Source organism: Typopeltis vanoorti, chromosome 17 (genome assembly GCF_054136105.1).
Source record: "Typopeltis vanoorti isolate ZY-2024b chromosome 17, IOZ_Tvanoo_1.0, whole genome shotgun sequence".
Lineage (NCBI taxonomy): Eukaryota > Metazoa > Arthropoda > Arachnida > Uropygi > Thelyphonidae > Typopeltis > Typopeltis vanoorti.
The window spans coordinates 16487470-16503306 of record NC_143565.1 but is presented as its reverse complement, the minus strand read 5'-3'; the positions used below and the strand labels follow the sequence as shown (position 1 = coordinate 16503306).

Sequence of the window (15837 nt, the reverse complement as noted above, 5' to 3'; positions counted from 1 at the left end):
CCCCCCCCCCCCCCCCCCCGAGGGTATACATATCAGGAATATGATTAGCCAGATTCAGCAATCTTGTTTAAGTGATTCTGAAATATTTAGTGTAAATTATCTTATATTAAGTCTTTTGCTTGAAAAAAATTTGGACCTTATAAATTTATATGCTATATTAAACATAACTCAGGGCTACCAAGCATGTCCCCTAGGTGGCAGATGGGGGAAACGCTGACTACCATCCTTTGTATATCAGGGCAGCTCTGAATATATTGAATAAAGAGCTGTGGACCAGTGGTTTTGGGACTGGCGATCCCATGTGAATTGTAATTCACCAACCCGCACTTGGCCAGCATGGTGAATTTGTGGCCTAACCTTCCAAGATGAATCCGACAGAAATAAAATGGCCCTCATTTCCAGAGGCCGGATTGTTACCACCTATGGCAGCAGGCAGTTAAGCATAAAGGCAGAGGGTGTTAAGAATCCCCGGTTAACTAGATCATGCTGCCATTGGAAACTAGACCTTGGAACATTAAACTGTAGGACTCTGAGCAGTGAAGCATGGCTAACTGAAGAGCTGAAGCGACTAAAATGGGACATTCTTGGACTGTGCGAAGTTAGACATAATGGCGAAGAAATTCTTCAATTAAAAAATGGAGACATACTCTATTATAGAGGCCAAGGTAAAGAAAGAATCAGTGGAGTTGGATTCTTGATCAACAAAAACTGAAAAACAACTAATAGAATTTGAAGTGTATCCGATCCAATCGAATAGCAAGTATTGTTGTTCACATCTCAAAAAGCTACACTCTTAAGATCATCCAAGTCTATGCACCAACAATAAGTCATACTGATAAAGAAATTGAAGCCTTCTATCATGATATATCCCAACTTTACAATAAAGGAAAACATAATTTCAGAATTGTAATGGGAGACTTTAATGCTAAAATTATACAACATTCAGATGAAAGCTCAGTGGGAAGTTTTGGATATGGCATGAGAGACGACAGAGAAGCAAGGTTAATGAATTTGCAGAAAAAGAAAACCTGTATATCATGAATTCCTTTTTCAAGAAAAAAAAACATAGAAAGTGGACATGGAAAAGTCCAAATGGAAAAACTAGTGAAATTGACTTTATCCTCAGCAATAAGAAAAACATCTTTCAAGACTGCTCTGTTATAAATACTTTCAACATTGGAAGTGACCATCATATGGTATGCAGTAAAATCCAAATAAACTGCCAAAAATGAAAGAAGAAAAATGTTTCGGAGATCAAAGCAAAACATAGACTCAACTGCACATAAACTCAACATTAAAAAAAGATATATTCCAACGATTTAAACATCTTATTATAGATGACAATGCTGATCTATCAGAAAGTAATAACATTATTACCCAAAACTTTTATTATGCTCACTTGAAATAGCTGGTACCACAGAACAGAAACATGACAAAATCTCTGAAGAAACAAAACAGCTTATGAAGAAAAATGAAGCTATCAATTAATCTACAGAATAAAATTGAATACACTGAATTGTGCAAAATGATCAGAAAACATATCACGGAAGAAATAAGAAAATTCAATTGTAAATTCATACAATAAACAATTGAAAACAACCATAGTCTCAAAAAAACCAAACAATAATTAATGAACAGCAACAAACAGATGGTTGCAGTCAAACCACAGGACAGGACCATCACCAGAGATAGATATGCTATAGCAAAAAGAGTTGAAGAATTTTACTCAATACTTCAGGAACATGAATTAAATGAAGAAGAAGACAACTACTGATCTATCAGTCTACTGGTTTACAAAAGTCTTAGCTCATAGGCTTTGTGCTACTCTAGTCCTAACACAACCAAAAAAACAGGCAGGCTTTCGAAGGGCTTTAGTACAATGGACCATATTCAAGTTGTACAGCAGATTATTGAACGATGTGATATCAAGTACCACAGATTCTACCAGAAGAAGTTATGTGGAGCATCCAAAGCTTGCAAAATGGATACCTATCAGGCTGCAGGTGAAGGATGGAGTTATAGCTGAACTTCTAAAAACAGGTGGAGAAATCATCTACAAACTCTTAGCGAAACTATTTACTTTATGCCTGAAGAAAAATTATGTATCAACAACATGGAAGAAGGCTACCCTAATTCAGATACATAAAAAAGGTGAAATAGAAGACTTGACGAACTACTGACCTGTCAGTCTACTATCAGTAGTTTACAAAGTGTTTACAAAAGTCTTAGCTCATAGGCTTTGTGCTACTCTAGACCTAGCACAACCAAAAAAACAGGCAGACTTTCGAAGAGGCTTTAGTACAATGGACCATATTCAAGTTGTACAGCAGATTATTGAACGGTGTGATGAATATCAATTACCACTATGTCTTGGTTTTATTGACTATAAGAACGCCTTTGATTCACTTAAAACTTGTGCAATACTTGAAGCATTACGAAACCAACAAGTGGAGGACATCAGGACCATCAAATCAGCATACACCAATGTCACAGCAGCAATTCATTTCAATGGAAATATCTCTACTGTGGGAATACAGAGAAGTATAAGACAGGGTGGCACAATATCTCCAAAATTATTCACAGCATGCCTAGAAGAAATATTCAAACTTCTTGATTGGGAAGGGTCTGAAGGTAAATGGAAGATATTTAAGCCATTTACGCTTTGCAGATGACATAGTGATCTTTACTTCAACTGCACATGAATTACAGACTCGTATTCATGAACTCCAAATTGCTAGCAAAACAGCAGGCCTAAAGACTCAAGTTATGTTCAATAGCTATGTCCAACCAGAAATAATAAAAATCAATAATGAGGAAATTAAACAAGTAGGTCATTATATATACTTAGGAAACAGATATCAATGGAATGAAATATTACGGATGAAATTAAAAGGCACATGATGCTTGGGTGGAAAACATTTGGAAAATTACATTCACTATTCAAAAGCCAACTACCATTTTTCCTGAAGAGAAAGGTTTTTAACCAATGTATTCTTCCTATACTGACATATGGCTGTGAACCATGGACACTGAATGCAAAGGAAATTCAAAAATTAAGAACAACACAATTTAGTATGGAAAGAAGTATGCTTGGTATTACAAGATGGGATCACAAAAGGAATACATGGATAAGAAATCAAACGAAAGTCTCTGACATCATAGGAAGAGTGAAACATCTGAAGTGGCAATGGGCTGGGCATGTTGCTCGAAGACATGATCAACGATGGATAAAAGAAGTACTGGATTGGATTCCACGACAGAAAAAACGGCCATGACGCCGACCTAAATCACGGTGGATTGATGATATCATCAGATTTGCAGGAGTGACATGGAAAAGGAGAGCCATGGACAGACAGTTTTGGTGTAATCTTGGAAAGGCCTTCATCCAGCAGTGGATCGACATTGGCTAATAATGATGATGATGATTAAACATAAAGGTTATAGATACATAAAGCAGCATAGAAAACCACAGAAAATAGTGGATATGGCTGACCATTTGCTATACTAATTTTTTTTTTTTTTTATGATATGGCATTATTACCTGTGGATCTTTGGTGGTACTTTTCAGTAATTTGCTGTAGTGAGCTAGTTTGTTATATCAGTGTTTGCTTTATGTCCCAATAGGATTTGAATCCCTGTCCTGTTGACTAGAGAATAGCGATGCTGTCAACTAAGCTGTCTTGGGTGACAGCTGTCATGACATTATTATTATTATTTAGGCCTCCATGGAGTCAAAAGACTCATCGTGGGAGGTTCTTTCTAAGAAACACAAGTCTATCAAGATTCATCGCGGGAGGTCCCTCCTAGGAAACCACTCCTCACCCTCTTTCTCACAGTTTCCTTTTGTAACTTCCAGGGATGGCCCCTTGTAATGAATTCTTCCCACTGTTCAACCAAGCGAAAGAACTCCCCAGTGTCAACCCTGTAACCACCTCTCAACAGTTTAAAAGTCTCAATCATATCACCCCTCCTTCTTCTATCCACCAAACTCTGCAGTCCACACTCCCTCAGCTGATCCTCATAACTAACATTGTACAGTCCCGACACCATCTTTGTTATCCACCTTTGTACCCTTTCCACAGTTAATTTATCCCCTTCAAATCCTGGGGACCAGATCTGAGAAGAATAGTCTAAGCGCGGTCTGATCAGAGTCTTATACAACGGAATGATAACCATTTTATCTCTGCAGGTCAGTGTCCTTCTCATTATTGCAGTGTTACCTTCACTACCTTTGCAATATCTCCCCTAAATTTCAGGTTTCTATCAATCATCAAACCCAGATCTCTTGTCTCTCCTACTTCCTCCAGTTTAACTCCTCCCATAGAGTATGCATCGATGTGTCACAAACCTCAAGACCTTACATTTTGCTGCATTAAACTACATTGTTTTCAGAAAATATGTAACAAGTGGATTCTCCATTAGCTCTTTTATTTGGCTGGTTTATCAAAGAGCAATCATTAGAAAATAATCCCACTTAACAGAATAGTTAATCTCTACTTGAGATGCCTCCCATTTAGACTTAAAATGGTAACAGAACTAAGGATTAGCCTTGAAAAATTTATGTTTTTAGATATTCTTTCTGGTCTAAAACTAATATTGTTTATATAATATGTGGGTTATGTGACTAATAAAATCACACAAGTGAATCAAGAATATTTGTAACAGTTTATTGTAAATAAGAAATGTATGTCTGTGTTATTTCAGGAATTGTTGATCAAACTAAGGGTAATAAAACTTTCCTATGTTACCTTACAGGCTAAAGCAATGGGTGATTATCTAATTGTTGGTGTTCACACAGATGGTAAGTAAATCAGTACAGCTTATATTTATTTATTTATTTATTTATTTATTTATAATATGCCATAACCTATAGAATTGAAAATATAAATATCTGGGAAATGTAAATGAAATATCTCTGCTGATACAAAGATGGATATATTCACATGTCCATTTTCAGACATGAATGCTTAAAGTACAGTGCAGTGCAGTTTATATAAAATAGTATTTTTCATGAAAAAAGCTTTATCACAATTCATGATGGAAAAAGAATCAAATAACTTCCATTTCTTGAATCAAATAACTGCATTTGTCATTTGTTTTTCAGGTGGTTCATTATCTGTTTCTATTTATAGAAAGCTAATACACTTGAAGATACTTGCATAAACAATTACATTATTATCCAGCCCAACAGTATAGAATCTTCTTGTTTAAGTAATTTAAGTACCAAAACCTAAGTACTTGCACCATTTCTATCTGTTATATCATGGATATAATGGAAAAGATATACTTTCAAACCACACTTCAAATTAGCAACCTTGATCTGCTCATTCTCTGTCACATCTTTGGGTGTATGATGTACCCTGTGATTGTTACATGGCTATAGAAAGACAGATCTTTTTTTAACATCTTCTTCAGAGAACACAAAAAATACATTTGCTGCTATCATTATGGCAAGTCAGGACTGCAGGTCATGCTTTGGATGCCCTTTCACATAGGATTACATGTAAGAAAACCAGTGTGCTGTATAGAAGTTGGAGAAACAATTTTTAGAGTCAGCCGTAGTTATGAAACACTCTCCTAATCTCAACAAGTAATGCTTTAATCTGCCAAAAATTTGGGAGACTCATTTTAAGATCATCTTTAATCCAAGAACTATAAAAACCTCTATACAACCTTAGAGGGTGCCAAATTAGGACTTAAATCTTCTGTTAAATCTTTGTTACGATTTGAATTGTTTTCAGTATACAGATAGTCCTTGACTTACGACGCTTCGTACTTATGACGGTCGAAATTATTATTATTAAAAATTCTCTAATTTAACTTTGCCGCCAGCATATACATACATATATCACATGCTTTTGCATACGCATTGCAGTGTCGCCATTAGTTGACAAGCAAAGCCTATAACCGTATCATGTCCAGTAAGAGAAGTAAAACTACTGATGAAAATTCCAACATCAAAAAGAAGGCGAGGAAAGCTTTAAGTTTAGATGTCAAAATGAAGGTCATTAAAGCATATGGCAAAGAAAAGAAAGTCGGTGAAATAGCATGAGAAACTATTGCAACTGTTTCGACGATCATAAAAGATAAATCAAGAATAATGGAGGCAACTAAAGGGGCAATTAATATGAAATGTACAATTTTAACGAAAAAATGAGAAGGGCCAATTCATGAAATGGAGAAGCTTTTAGTGATATGGATAGATGATCAAATCAACAAGAATATTCCTCTCAGTTTGTTTATGATTCAAACAAAAGCACGCAGCCTATTTGACAATTTAAAGAAACAAGAAGAAGATAAATACGGCGAGCATACATTTAATGCTTGTAAAGGTTGGCTTTATCGATTCAAAAGCCGATTTGAACTTAGATACAATATGAATGATGGGAGAAGCTAATAGTTCCGATTTTGAAAGTGCCGAAATTTTCAAGAAAAATCTGAAAGAGATGATAAAAGATGAAGGCCATTTGCTAGAGCAGATTTTTAACGTAGATGAAACAGGACTGTTCTGGAAAAGGACGCCAGAACGAACTTACATTCACAGAGAAACTATATCGCTGCCTGATTTTAATGCATTTAAAGATAGGATTATGCTTCTTCTTGGAGGAAATGCTGCTGGTTTTAAATTAAAACTATTTCTTGTTTACCATTCACAAAACCCCAGACTTTGAAAAATATTGACAGGAATAAATTGCCGGTTTACTACAGGAGTAATCCTAAGGCTTGGATGACAATTGTTTTATTTGAAGACAGGTTCTTAAATTGTTTTATTCCAGAAGTACGTGTCTACTGTCTTGAAAAAACATTCCTTTTAAAATTCTATTGCTTCTTGACAATGCTCCAGGACATCCTCTTCACATCGGCAATTTGATTGAAAATATAAATGTGATGTATCTACTGCCCAATACAACAGAAATAGAAGTAGAAAGGGCATTTTGATGTAATAAAAATTCTCATTCTTTATAAAATTATAATAAGGAGAAAAGTTAGGATTATAATTTCTGATTTATAAATTTGTTTCTTTATTTTCAGAAGAAATTACAAAGCATAAAGGCCCTCCTGTTTTCACTGAAAATGATAGATATAAAATGGTCCGAGCTATTAAATGGGTTGATGAGGTAGGACTTAAGATAATATAAATTGTAAAATTCATATGGAGAATATGAAGTATCAAGTTGTCATTTTTATTCATAATATAGTTTATGTTGCTCATTTTAATATCATGGTAATATAAATGACTCACTATAGTTAACACACTGTTATTACAAACTGTCTCACTATAACAGATCACCAAAAAGTGTATATACCAAAGCCTGATAAGCACATTGTTATCCTAAAGGAAATTCACTGTAGCAAACTGTTCACTATAACAAAGTATTATGAAGTCCTTATGAGTTTGCTGTAGTAAGAGTTAATTGTATTAGCAGAAATGTTATTAGTAAGACTTCTTCTTTTTGTGCTATCTAAATTAATCAGTCAGTTAATTAATCTTTTCCATTACAGTTTTTCAATTGTTTCCACAATTATTTGATTACAGTGGCTTAAAATTCAGCAAATATCAGCAACTTAATAAATTATTTATCTGTATTTTTATGTGACTCCTACCCAAAAAAGATTGTAAACCCATAGTTCATTAGTGCATGGGTGAACTAAGGATTTTTTTTCTATTTTCATTATTTTGTTTTCCATAATCTGAAAATCTTGCCATAGAGACCAAACATGGAATGTTTTCAAGCCACTTGAGGTCTTCAGCAAGTGGAGGTTCAGTGATCTCACACCAGTCAATGAAATTCTTCTCCCACCTGAAAGACAATCACAAACATCCATTCCCATGGTGAGATTTGAACCCATAGCTTGTTGGTTGGAGAGTGGGTATGTTGACCACTTGGCTAACCAAGCTAACAAATTTATTTCTGTTCTTATGGTATTGCGAGTTATCACCATATGTAACTGTTCATAATTTAATAATTTTATCAGTTAAAATAGTAAAATGTAAGATAGTATGGCAAATAAATGAAATATCAAGTAGTAGGTTCTGTACACAATATCACTTTTGTTACTTCTTTTAATATCATGGTAATTTGATCAGCACTGTTATTATTATTATTATCATCATCCTAAGACCACCATGGAGTCAAAGATTCATTGCTGGAGGTGCCTTTGTCTTATCCACAACTCATCATCCCATGCTTTAAATACATAGTCTGCAGACACCACACTCTTAGACAATTCATTCCAATCATTCACAATTCTCCATGTAGAAAACCTGCTTCTCCCTTGCTTACACTCTCCTTATACAGCTTCTAGGGATGACTTCTTGTTCTCACCCCCCATCTCTCACTATGTTATGAAAAACCCCTCTTCAACAATAATCCTATAACAACCCCTTACCACCTTGTACATCTCTATCATATCACCCTTCTTCCGCCCATCCACTAGACTCTGTAATTACATTTTCTCAACCATTTCTCATATTCAACATTCCAGAGACAGAAACTACCTTAATCAGTTGCCTCTGGATCCTCTCTAACATCTCTTTATCCTTTTGAAAACTGTGTGGCCAAATCTGTAAACAGTGGTCCATATGTGGCCTAATCAAGACCTTATACAATGGAACCAGAATCTCTTTATTAATACAAGTCTGTGTCCTCTGAATTTTAGATCCTTACTCACCATCACCCACTAAGTGTAAACTCTACATCCCATCTTTGTTTTCCAAATTTTAAAACCATACAGTTTGCCACATTGAAAACTGGTAGCCCCACTCTTCTGCCTGTTCACTCAGTCTATTCAAGTCTTCTTGTAAGGCCACAATATTTGGTCTACTCCTCATAGTTCTTTCCAACAGTATAATCCAATATCATTAATATACATGCTAAACAGCAATGGCCCTAAAACAGACCCCCCCCTCAGGCACCCCACTAATGACTTTTCTCTTCTGGGATATTGCTCCCCCATAAACAACTTGCTGATATCTATCAAATGGCCAATTTCCAATCCATTGCACTAATCTAATATTCAATCCCATATACTCTAGTTCAACTTAATCAAAAGTCTTTGCAAAATCTAAGTACACTGCTGTGTATCCATCTCTCTCTCATCCATTGTAGTTGTCACCTTATTGAAAAAAAGGTCGATTATTAAAACATGGCTTCTCTTTAGCAATTCCATGCTGTTCATCAAAGATAACACCACTCTTTTCAACCCAATTTTGGATCCTGGTTCTAACTAGCCTCTCCAGCACTTTAACCACAACACTTGACATAGATTGGCCTCTAATTTGATGCTTGAGTTCTGTTCACCTCCCCTTATGAAACAGTACAATCTTGCTTTTCTTCCACTCCTCTGAAACGTGATCCATTGTAAGACTCATATTAAGCAAACATGCAAAGGCAAATGTCATCTCCCTGACACATTCCTTCAAAATAAGTGGTGATATATCATTAAGTCCCACAGCCTTATTAATATCTAGTTTACTCAATTCCACATATATCTCTTGCTCACTCACAGGCTGTCTTTCCTCCTCCTCATCCACTGCTCTGAACTTTCCATGATGTCACATTCACAAGGGTGAAAACCCTTTATGAACTGCTTATTGAATATCTTAACTATATCCTCCCCAGCAGTTATTCTTATACCATTCTATTCAATCAATGTCCTCATACTATAATCTTTTTTTTTTTTTTTTGGCTAGCTATATATCGAAACAACTCTCTAGGATGCTTTTTTGGATTCATTAGCTAAATTTTATTCACCCTTCTTTCCTATTCTTTGTATTCCTCATGGAATTGATTATTACCACCCTTCATGTTGTTTCCATAATGCCTTTTGTCTCTGTATTGCATGCTTAATTTCTTCATTCATTGATTTCACACCTACCTTATTTAACCTCTTGACCCTTGGAATACATTCAGACATTGCTTCTACTAGATAGTTCTGAAATAGCACCCAAACATTGATCTCCTTTCCACTCAACACTTCATTCCATGCTACTACACTTGCAAGCTGTCTCTTGAGCTTCTCATAATCACCAGCCTTGTCATTCCACATATAGCCTTTCTTTGAAGAAGTCCTCATATGGCTGGCAGTCACCCATAATTGCTTCATGGTCATTCCCACCAACTGGAGGGAGATTTAACACCACATTTATAATGACATCCTGTGATGAGGTGATCAAATCCAAGACCCTCATTCCTTGCATGCTACCTGTTCCATATTGCCTGAGGTAGTTATCCCTCAAAAACTCGAAATTAATTTTCTTCTTTACTTCTAGTTGCTATCCCATCGTCTTGCTAATATGAATGAATTATGAGCATTAGTAATCAGTTCATGTTCTCTCTAAGCTAATGCTATTTAACAGCTAAATTGGCTGTTGTTAGTGTTACTAATGCTCATAATTCATTCATATTAGCTTTTGATAGTATAACTCACAACATTATAAGAATTGAAATTAATATGTCTGTTTGAAGATGGTAAATTAAATATGGAAATAGATAAAGAATTAGTAAAGCTGGTATGGTATGAAGTCAGCTGAATAAATTTATATGGAATAAGAAAGAAATTAATCAAACTAAATGAGCTGTATATAAGACGGTGTTCAAACCAGTTTTTATTTATTGATCTGAGAGCTGGGTTAGGAATAAACACTTGATCATAAACTGGAGACTGATATGAGAGTTCTGATAAGATTAGTGAAGTGAACAGATGGCATCAATGGCAGTATCATATTAAAAATGAGGATATTAGGAAAGAACTTGCCATTGTTAGTTCAGGAATGTGTTAGTAAAGCTAATCTTAGGTGGTATGGTCAATTAAACAGAATGGAAGAGGAAAGATTATTAAAACAAGTGTTCTTTGTCAGGATGGCAGGGAAAAGACCCACAGGAAGACCAAGATGGATTGATACAGTAAAAAGTGCCTTAAAAAACAGAAATATAAGATCTGATAATATTGGAATCTTGACAGATAACAGATTAATTTGGAGGAAAATTTTTGATCAGAAGTTAGTAATGGTGTAACTTTTTCATATAGTATTATCATAATTATGCTGAACACCCCCTGAGGCTACATATCAGTAATATAATGATGTGTAAGCTGCAAATATTTTGCTGGGTTTCAAGGCTCGCAATCAAGCAACTGTGAACCATTTCAAAATTATAATGGGCAAAAGAACTAATACCCTGTCATTGTGTCCTCAGTGATTGAATTTAAATTAATCTACAGCCACTATGTTAAAGGTAGTTATAAAATAATAATTTCCAAAGCTTTTGTTAATGCATCCATATATATATATATTGATGTTAGAGGAGTGCTTTATAGCTGATGAAGATTATAAAAATAGTCTGAGGTTTGCAGAAACTTCCATTTAATCCTGTGTAAAGGAGTGGATGGACTGCTAATCCTGACCTACCAAAATGATGGTAGCATGTGCATTTGTTAGGTTCTTCAAGACTGATATTGACATTATTTCCTGTCTTTGTAGCCAGCTAAGTTGGAAATGCAAGACTCTTTATAGACTCTTATTTATTATATTTATTGTTGCTCTTATGATGTGAGTCAGTACCATAAAAAGTTAGTATGAATAATTGCCAATACCTAAGCCTTTCTTCACACACACATATATATATATATATATATATATATATAGTTTCTTTTCATAGTTCAAAAAATAATAGTAATTACCTCGTATTCATAGTCAGCCATCCTTTACTGTCGGTTTGCATTCTTCCTAATACACTGGACTCTTATGATTTGTCTTGATCATAGGAAAACTAGATAACTCCGTTTCTTTGAAAAATTAAAACTCTGGAAAGCAAATTGTTGAGATAAACCAGAGAATTAAAACATTTTGAATGCAAAATGTTCTTCATTAATGGAAAAAATAAATACCTGCAAGGAATATTTGAATAAAAATGGAAAATATACATTAAAGTGAAAAGGTTAAAAAATATTTGACTGACTTTTTTCTAATGACAATCATGATATATCTAGATAGACAAATTCCTGATATGTACTCTCTCATGTAAGTAGATTTTGGACAGCTACATCCACAAACTTTCAACCCCCCCCACCCCAGCAATATGATATCATAAATCTCTAATAGAGCCTCTAATCTTTGTTTTAATGAGGCCTCTCTTGCAGCAGAACTCAACTATGTATGCCACCCTTTCTGTTTAATGGCTATAATTCTTATAGAATTATTATTATTTACATGGGCACCCCATGAAGTCAAAAGGTTCATTGCAGGAGACACACTCTGTTCATTAACACAATACTTATCATACATCCTCTTAAACCTGTTCACTGTTGGGGTGCTCACAACTACCTGTGGCAACCTATTCCACTCATTCACCATTCTCCAAGAAAAGAGCCTAGTCCACATAGCTTACTAACCACACTCTTAGACAGCTTCCAAGTATTACCCCTTGTTTTCCCTCTATTCCCCATATTGAAAAATTTCTTCTGTGTCAATCTTATAGTATCTCTTCAGTAACTTATAAGTTTCTATCACATCCCCTCTCCTCTGTCTGTCAGCTAAACTCTGCAACCCACATACTCTCAATCTGTCCTCATAGGAAACATTCTAGACCTGTCACCAGGTTGGTCACTTGTCTCTGAATCCACTGCCTCCCGATCCTCAAGAAATGCAGGTGACCAAATCTTTGCATAGTAGTCAACATGTGACCTAATCCTAGCCTTATAAAGAAGGAAAATAACCTCCCTATCTTTACTTGTCAGTGTGCTCTTCAACATCCAAGTAATCCTCTGAGCTGTTTTGCACAACCCTTGCAGTAAGTCTTCTGAATTTCAAATCTCTCTATCCACCATCATCCTCAGATCCCAAGCCTCATCAATTTCCTCTAAACTAGTACCATCAGTCTTATACAAAGTGTTAATCTTTTCATTTCAAAATTACCTTACATTTTACATCGAATTAATAAATATTGTCCTTTGCCCATGCTGCCAATTTATTTACATAATCTTGTAAGATATCTACATCACATTTATTAACTATTGTCCTCTCCAGTTTGCATCATCAATAAACAATTGAATACCCCCCCCCACCCTCAAATTTTCTGCTGTATCATCAGCATATTGAATAGTGGTCCTAGTACAGAGCCCTGGGGCACTCATATTCATTCCCATTTGCTCTAGCTTATGTAATAGTTTTCCATGTGGTATGCTGTCAAATGCCTGTGCAAAGTCCAGCAGTACCATGGCATATCCATTTCCTTTATCCAGTTCTGCTGTTACCTTATTATAAAATGTGAATAAATTACTGAGGCAGGACCTACCTTTTACAAAGCCATGCTGCTCTATAAAGTGTCATATTCCTATCCACCCATTTGTGAATTTTACTTTTGACCAACTTTTCCAATACTTTAACCACACTGCTACTAACTGGTCTGTAATTTGCTTAGGGCCATCTTTATGTAATGGAAGTATCTTATCCTCTTTTCACTACTTTGGAACCTTGCCAGAGCTGAGACTTAGATTAAACAACTCCATTGGAGGCACTGCCAGTTCACTTGCACATCCTTGTAGCACACAAGCTGACATACTATGCAGGCCCACTGCTATATTCACATTGATATTTTCAATGTACTGAGTACCTCCAGTTCATCTATCTCAATGCTCACAACAGTCTCTGCTACCTCATTAACTACAAAGTCTCCACCTGGATGATATACCCTTGTAAAGTGATCACTTATTAACTGAACTATTTCTTCTGCTTCTGTTGCTGTCCTGCCATCAGCATTGAGTGAAGTTATCCTTTTATCCTTCCATAATTATTCTTTCTTTTACTTGCAATATAGTGAAAAAAACCCTTTTTTTGATTTACTTTGGCCTGTTTAGTTAATTTTCTCTTGAAATCTGATTTAGTCTTCCTTACCGTACTAGTTACCTTTCTTGCTTGTGCTTTATATTACTCATGGACATGCTGATCACTTTGTTACTTATATACTTATATAAGTTGCTTATATATTATGTTGCTTATATTCAGATCCAACATGATCTAGTGGTTAGGATACCTGGCTTTTACCCAGGAGGCCCGGGTTCGATTCCCAGCATGGGAATTTTTGCCAGACTAGTCGGCCAATGGTTAGCATGTCCGCTCTCCTGCCAAAAGGCCGCGGGTTTGAATCCCACTGTGAGCATGAATGTTTGTGGTTGTCTGTGGAAATACTAGTATTAGTAGTGGGTAGTAGATGCCGTTGGTGTAGCTGGATTGAGTGGTGGAGACAGAGAGCTGTAGAGTAGGTGCTCTTCCTCGATGAGTCTTTGGACTCCCTGAAGGTGTCATGTAATAATAATAATACCTTTCACAATGCTTTTTTTTTTTCCATCTCCTGCTTTATATTGCTCAGTCATTCACTTAATCCCTATTCAGTTTATGCACTCTGATACCATCTCGCTCAAACAATCCTTGACCACTTTCCCATGCACTGATGACATTCAATCCGTATAGTTTCTTATGCCATGGCACTGCTCCAAATTGCCTCTTAAGTTCAGTCATAATTGCCAGCTTTGTAGTTCTGCATAAAACTTTTCTTGACACCTCCCACACTTTCCTTGATCAGAGATAGAAATACTATTTTAGTTATAGATAGATCTTCTGATACTATACTAGATCCAACACTTTCAAACCCATAGTCCCTTCCATCACATGCTGTTTCAGGTAATTATCCCATGGTAACTACAAATTTAATTTCCATATTGCCATGTGCCTTTCCTCCATCCAATCTATATCACCATAGTTGAAGTCTTCCATGTTAATTGTTTAGCCTACATTCATTCTGCTAATCTGCTGATACATGTAATCCACATTTTTTTCTGCACCCCCCCCCCAAGTCTATAGCAGCAACCAACAATATATTTTGGCCTATTGGTCTCTATCTCACACCAGATAGCCTCAAATGAACCATTTCCATTAGATCTACAATTTTCCTTAACTTCTATTTTTGTTAGTTGAAGTTGTTCAGCTATCATTAATAATACCCCTCCTCCTGCCCTATTTCTTCTATCATCTCTGAAATACATCTCTGTAACTATGTCATTCTCAGACAAGCAGGTCTTGCTGATACCAATAATTTTTGGCCAAGTTGAGCTGACAATACTAAAAACTGTTCTGGTTTATTTCTGATACTTTGGGTATTCATGTACATGCATTTCAACATTCCCTTGCACCTACAGTTACCTTTACATAATGTCATTATCTACCCATTCAGATGATTTGAAGCCTGGAAAACTACACTCAGCTCTTCATAATCATTCCTGTACTTTTCTATCCTAGATACATGCTTCATTGCATCATCATCATCAATTTCCTGATATGTACCCCCAAAAGGTGTTCAGGTTACTATAACAGCACTACATGATTAAGTTTACATTATTATTAATCTCCTATCAACAATTTGTCTCCAAATTAGTCTGTTAATTGTAAGCACTCCAGTATTGTCATTTCTAACATTTCATGCTTCTAAGGCACTTCTGACTGAATCAATCCACCTAGACCTTGGTCTTCCTCTGGGTCTCTTTCCTGCCATCTTGGAAACAACACCTGTTTTGCTAACCTTTCCTCACCCATTCTATTTAAATGGCCAATACCACTTAGATTAGCCCTTCTTACATGTCGAATACTAATAGTGTCAAGTTTCTTTCTAATATCTTCATTTGTAATATGATTCTGGCATTGATGCCATCAGTTCACTCCTCTAATTTTTCTCAGAACCCTCATATCTGTGGTCTCTAGTCTTTGATCAAATGCTTTATTTCTAACCCAACTCTCAGATGCATAACAAAATTGGTTTGAACACTGTCTTGTATACCGCTAGA

At 35.7% G+C, this 15837-nt stretch overlaps 1 protein-coding gene across 2 annotated transcripts in view; it reads left to right on the top strand.

Moving 5' to 3' along the window:
* The window catches only part of Pect (phosphoethanolamine cytidylyltransferase), a 241938-nt gene that overhangs the window by 29873 nt on the left and 196228 nt on the right, over positions 1–15837 (top strand). For both annotated transcript variants that reach the window (XM_090407732.1, XM_090407731.1), the window contains exons 3-4: positions 4756–4801; positions 7033–7118. In XM_090407732.1, the coding sequence (XP_090263858.1) occupies positions 4756–4801; positions 7033–7118 (132 nt within the window). The remainder of the gene's footprint in view (positions 1–4755; positions 4802–7032; positions 7119–15837) is intronic.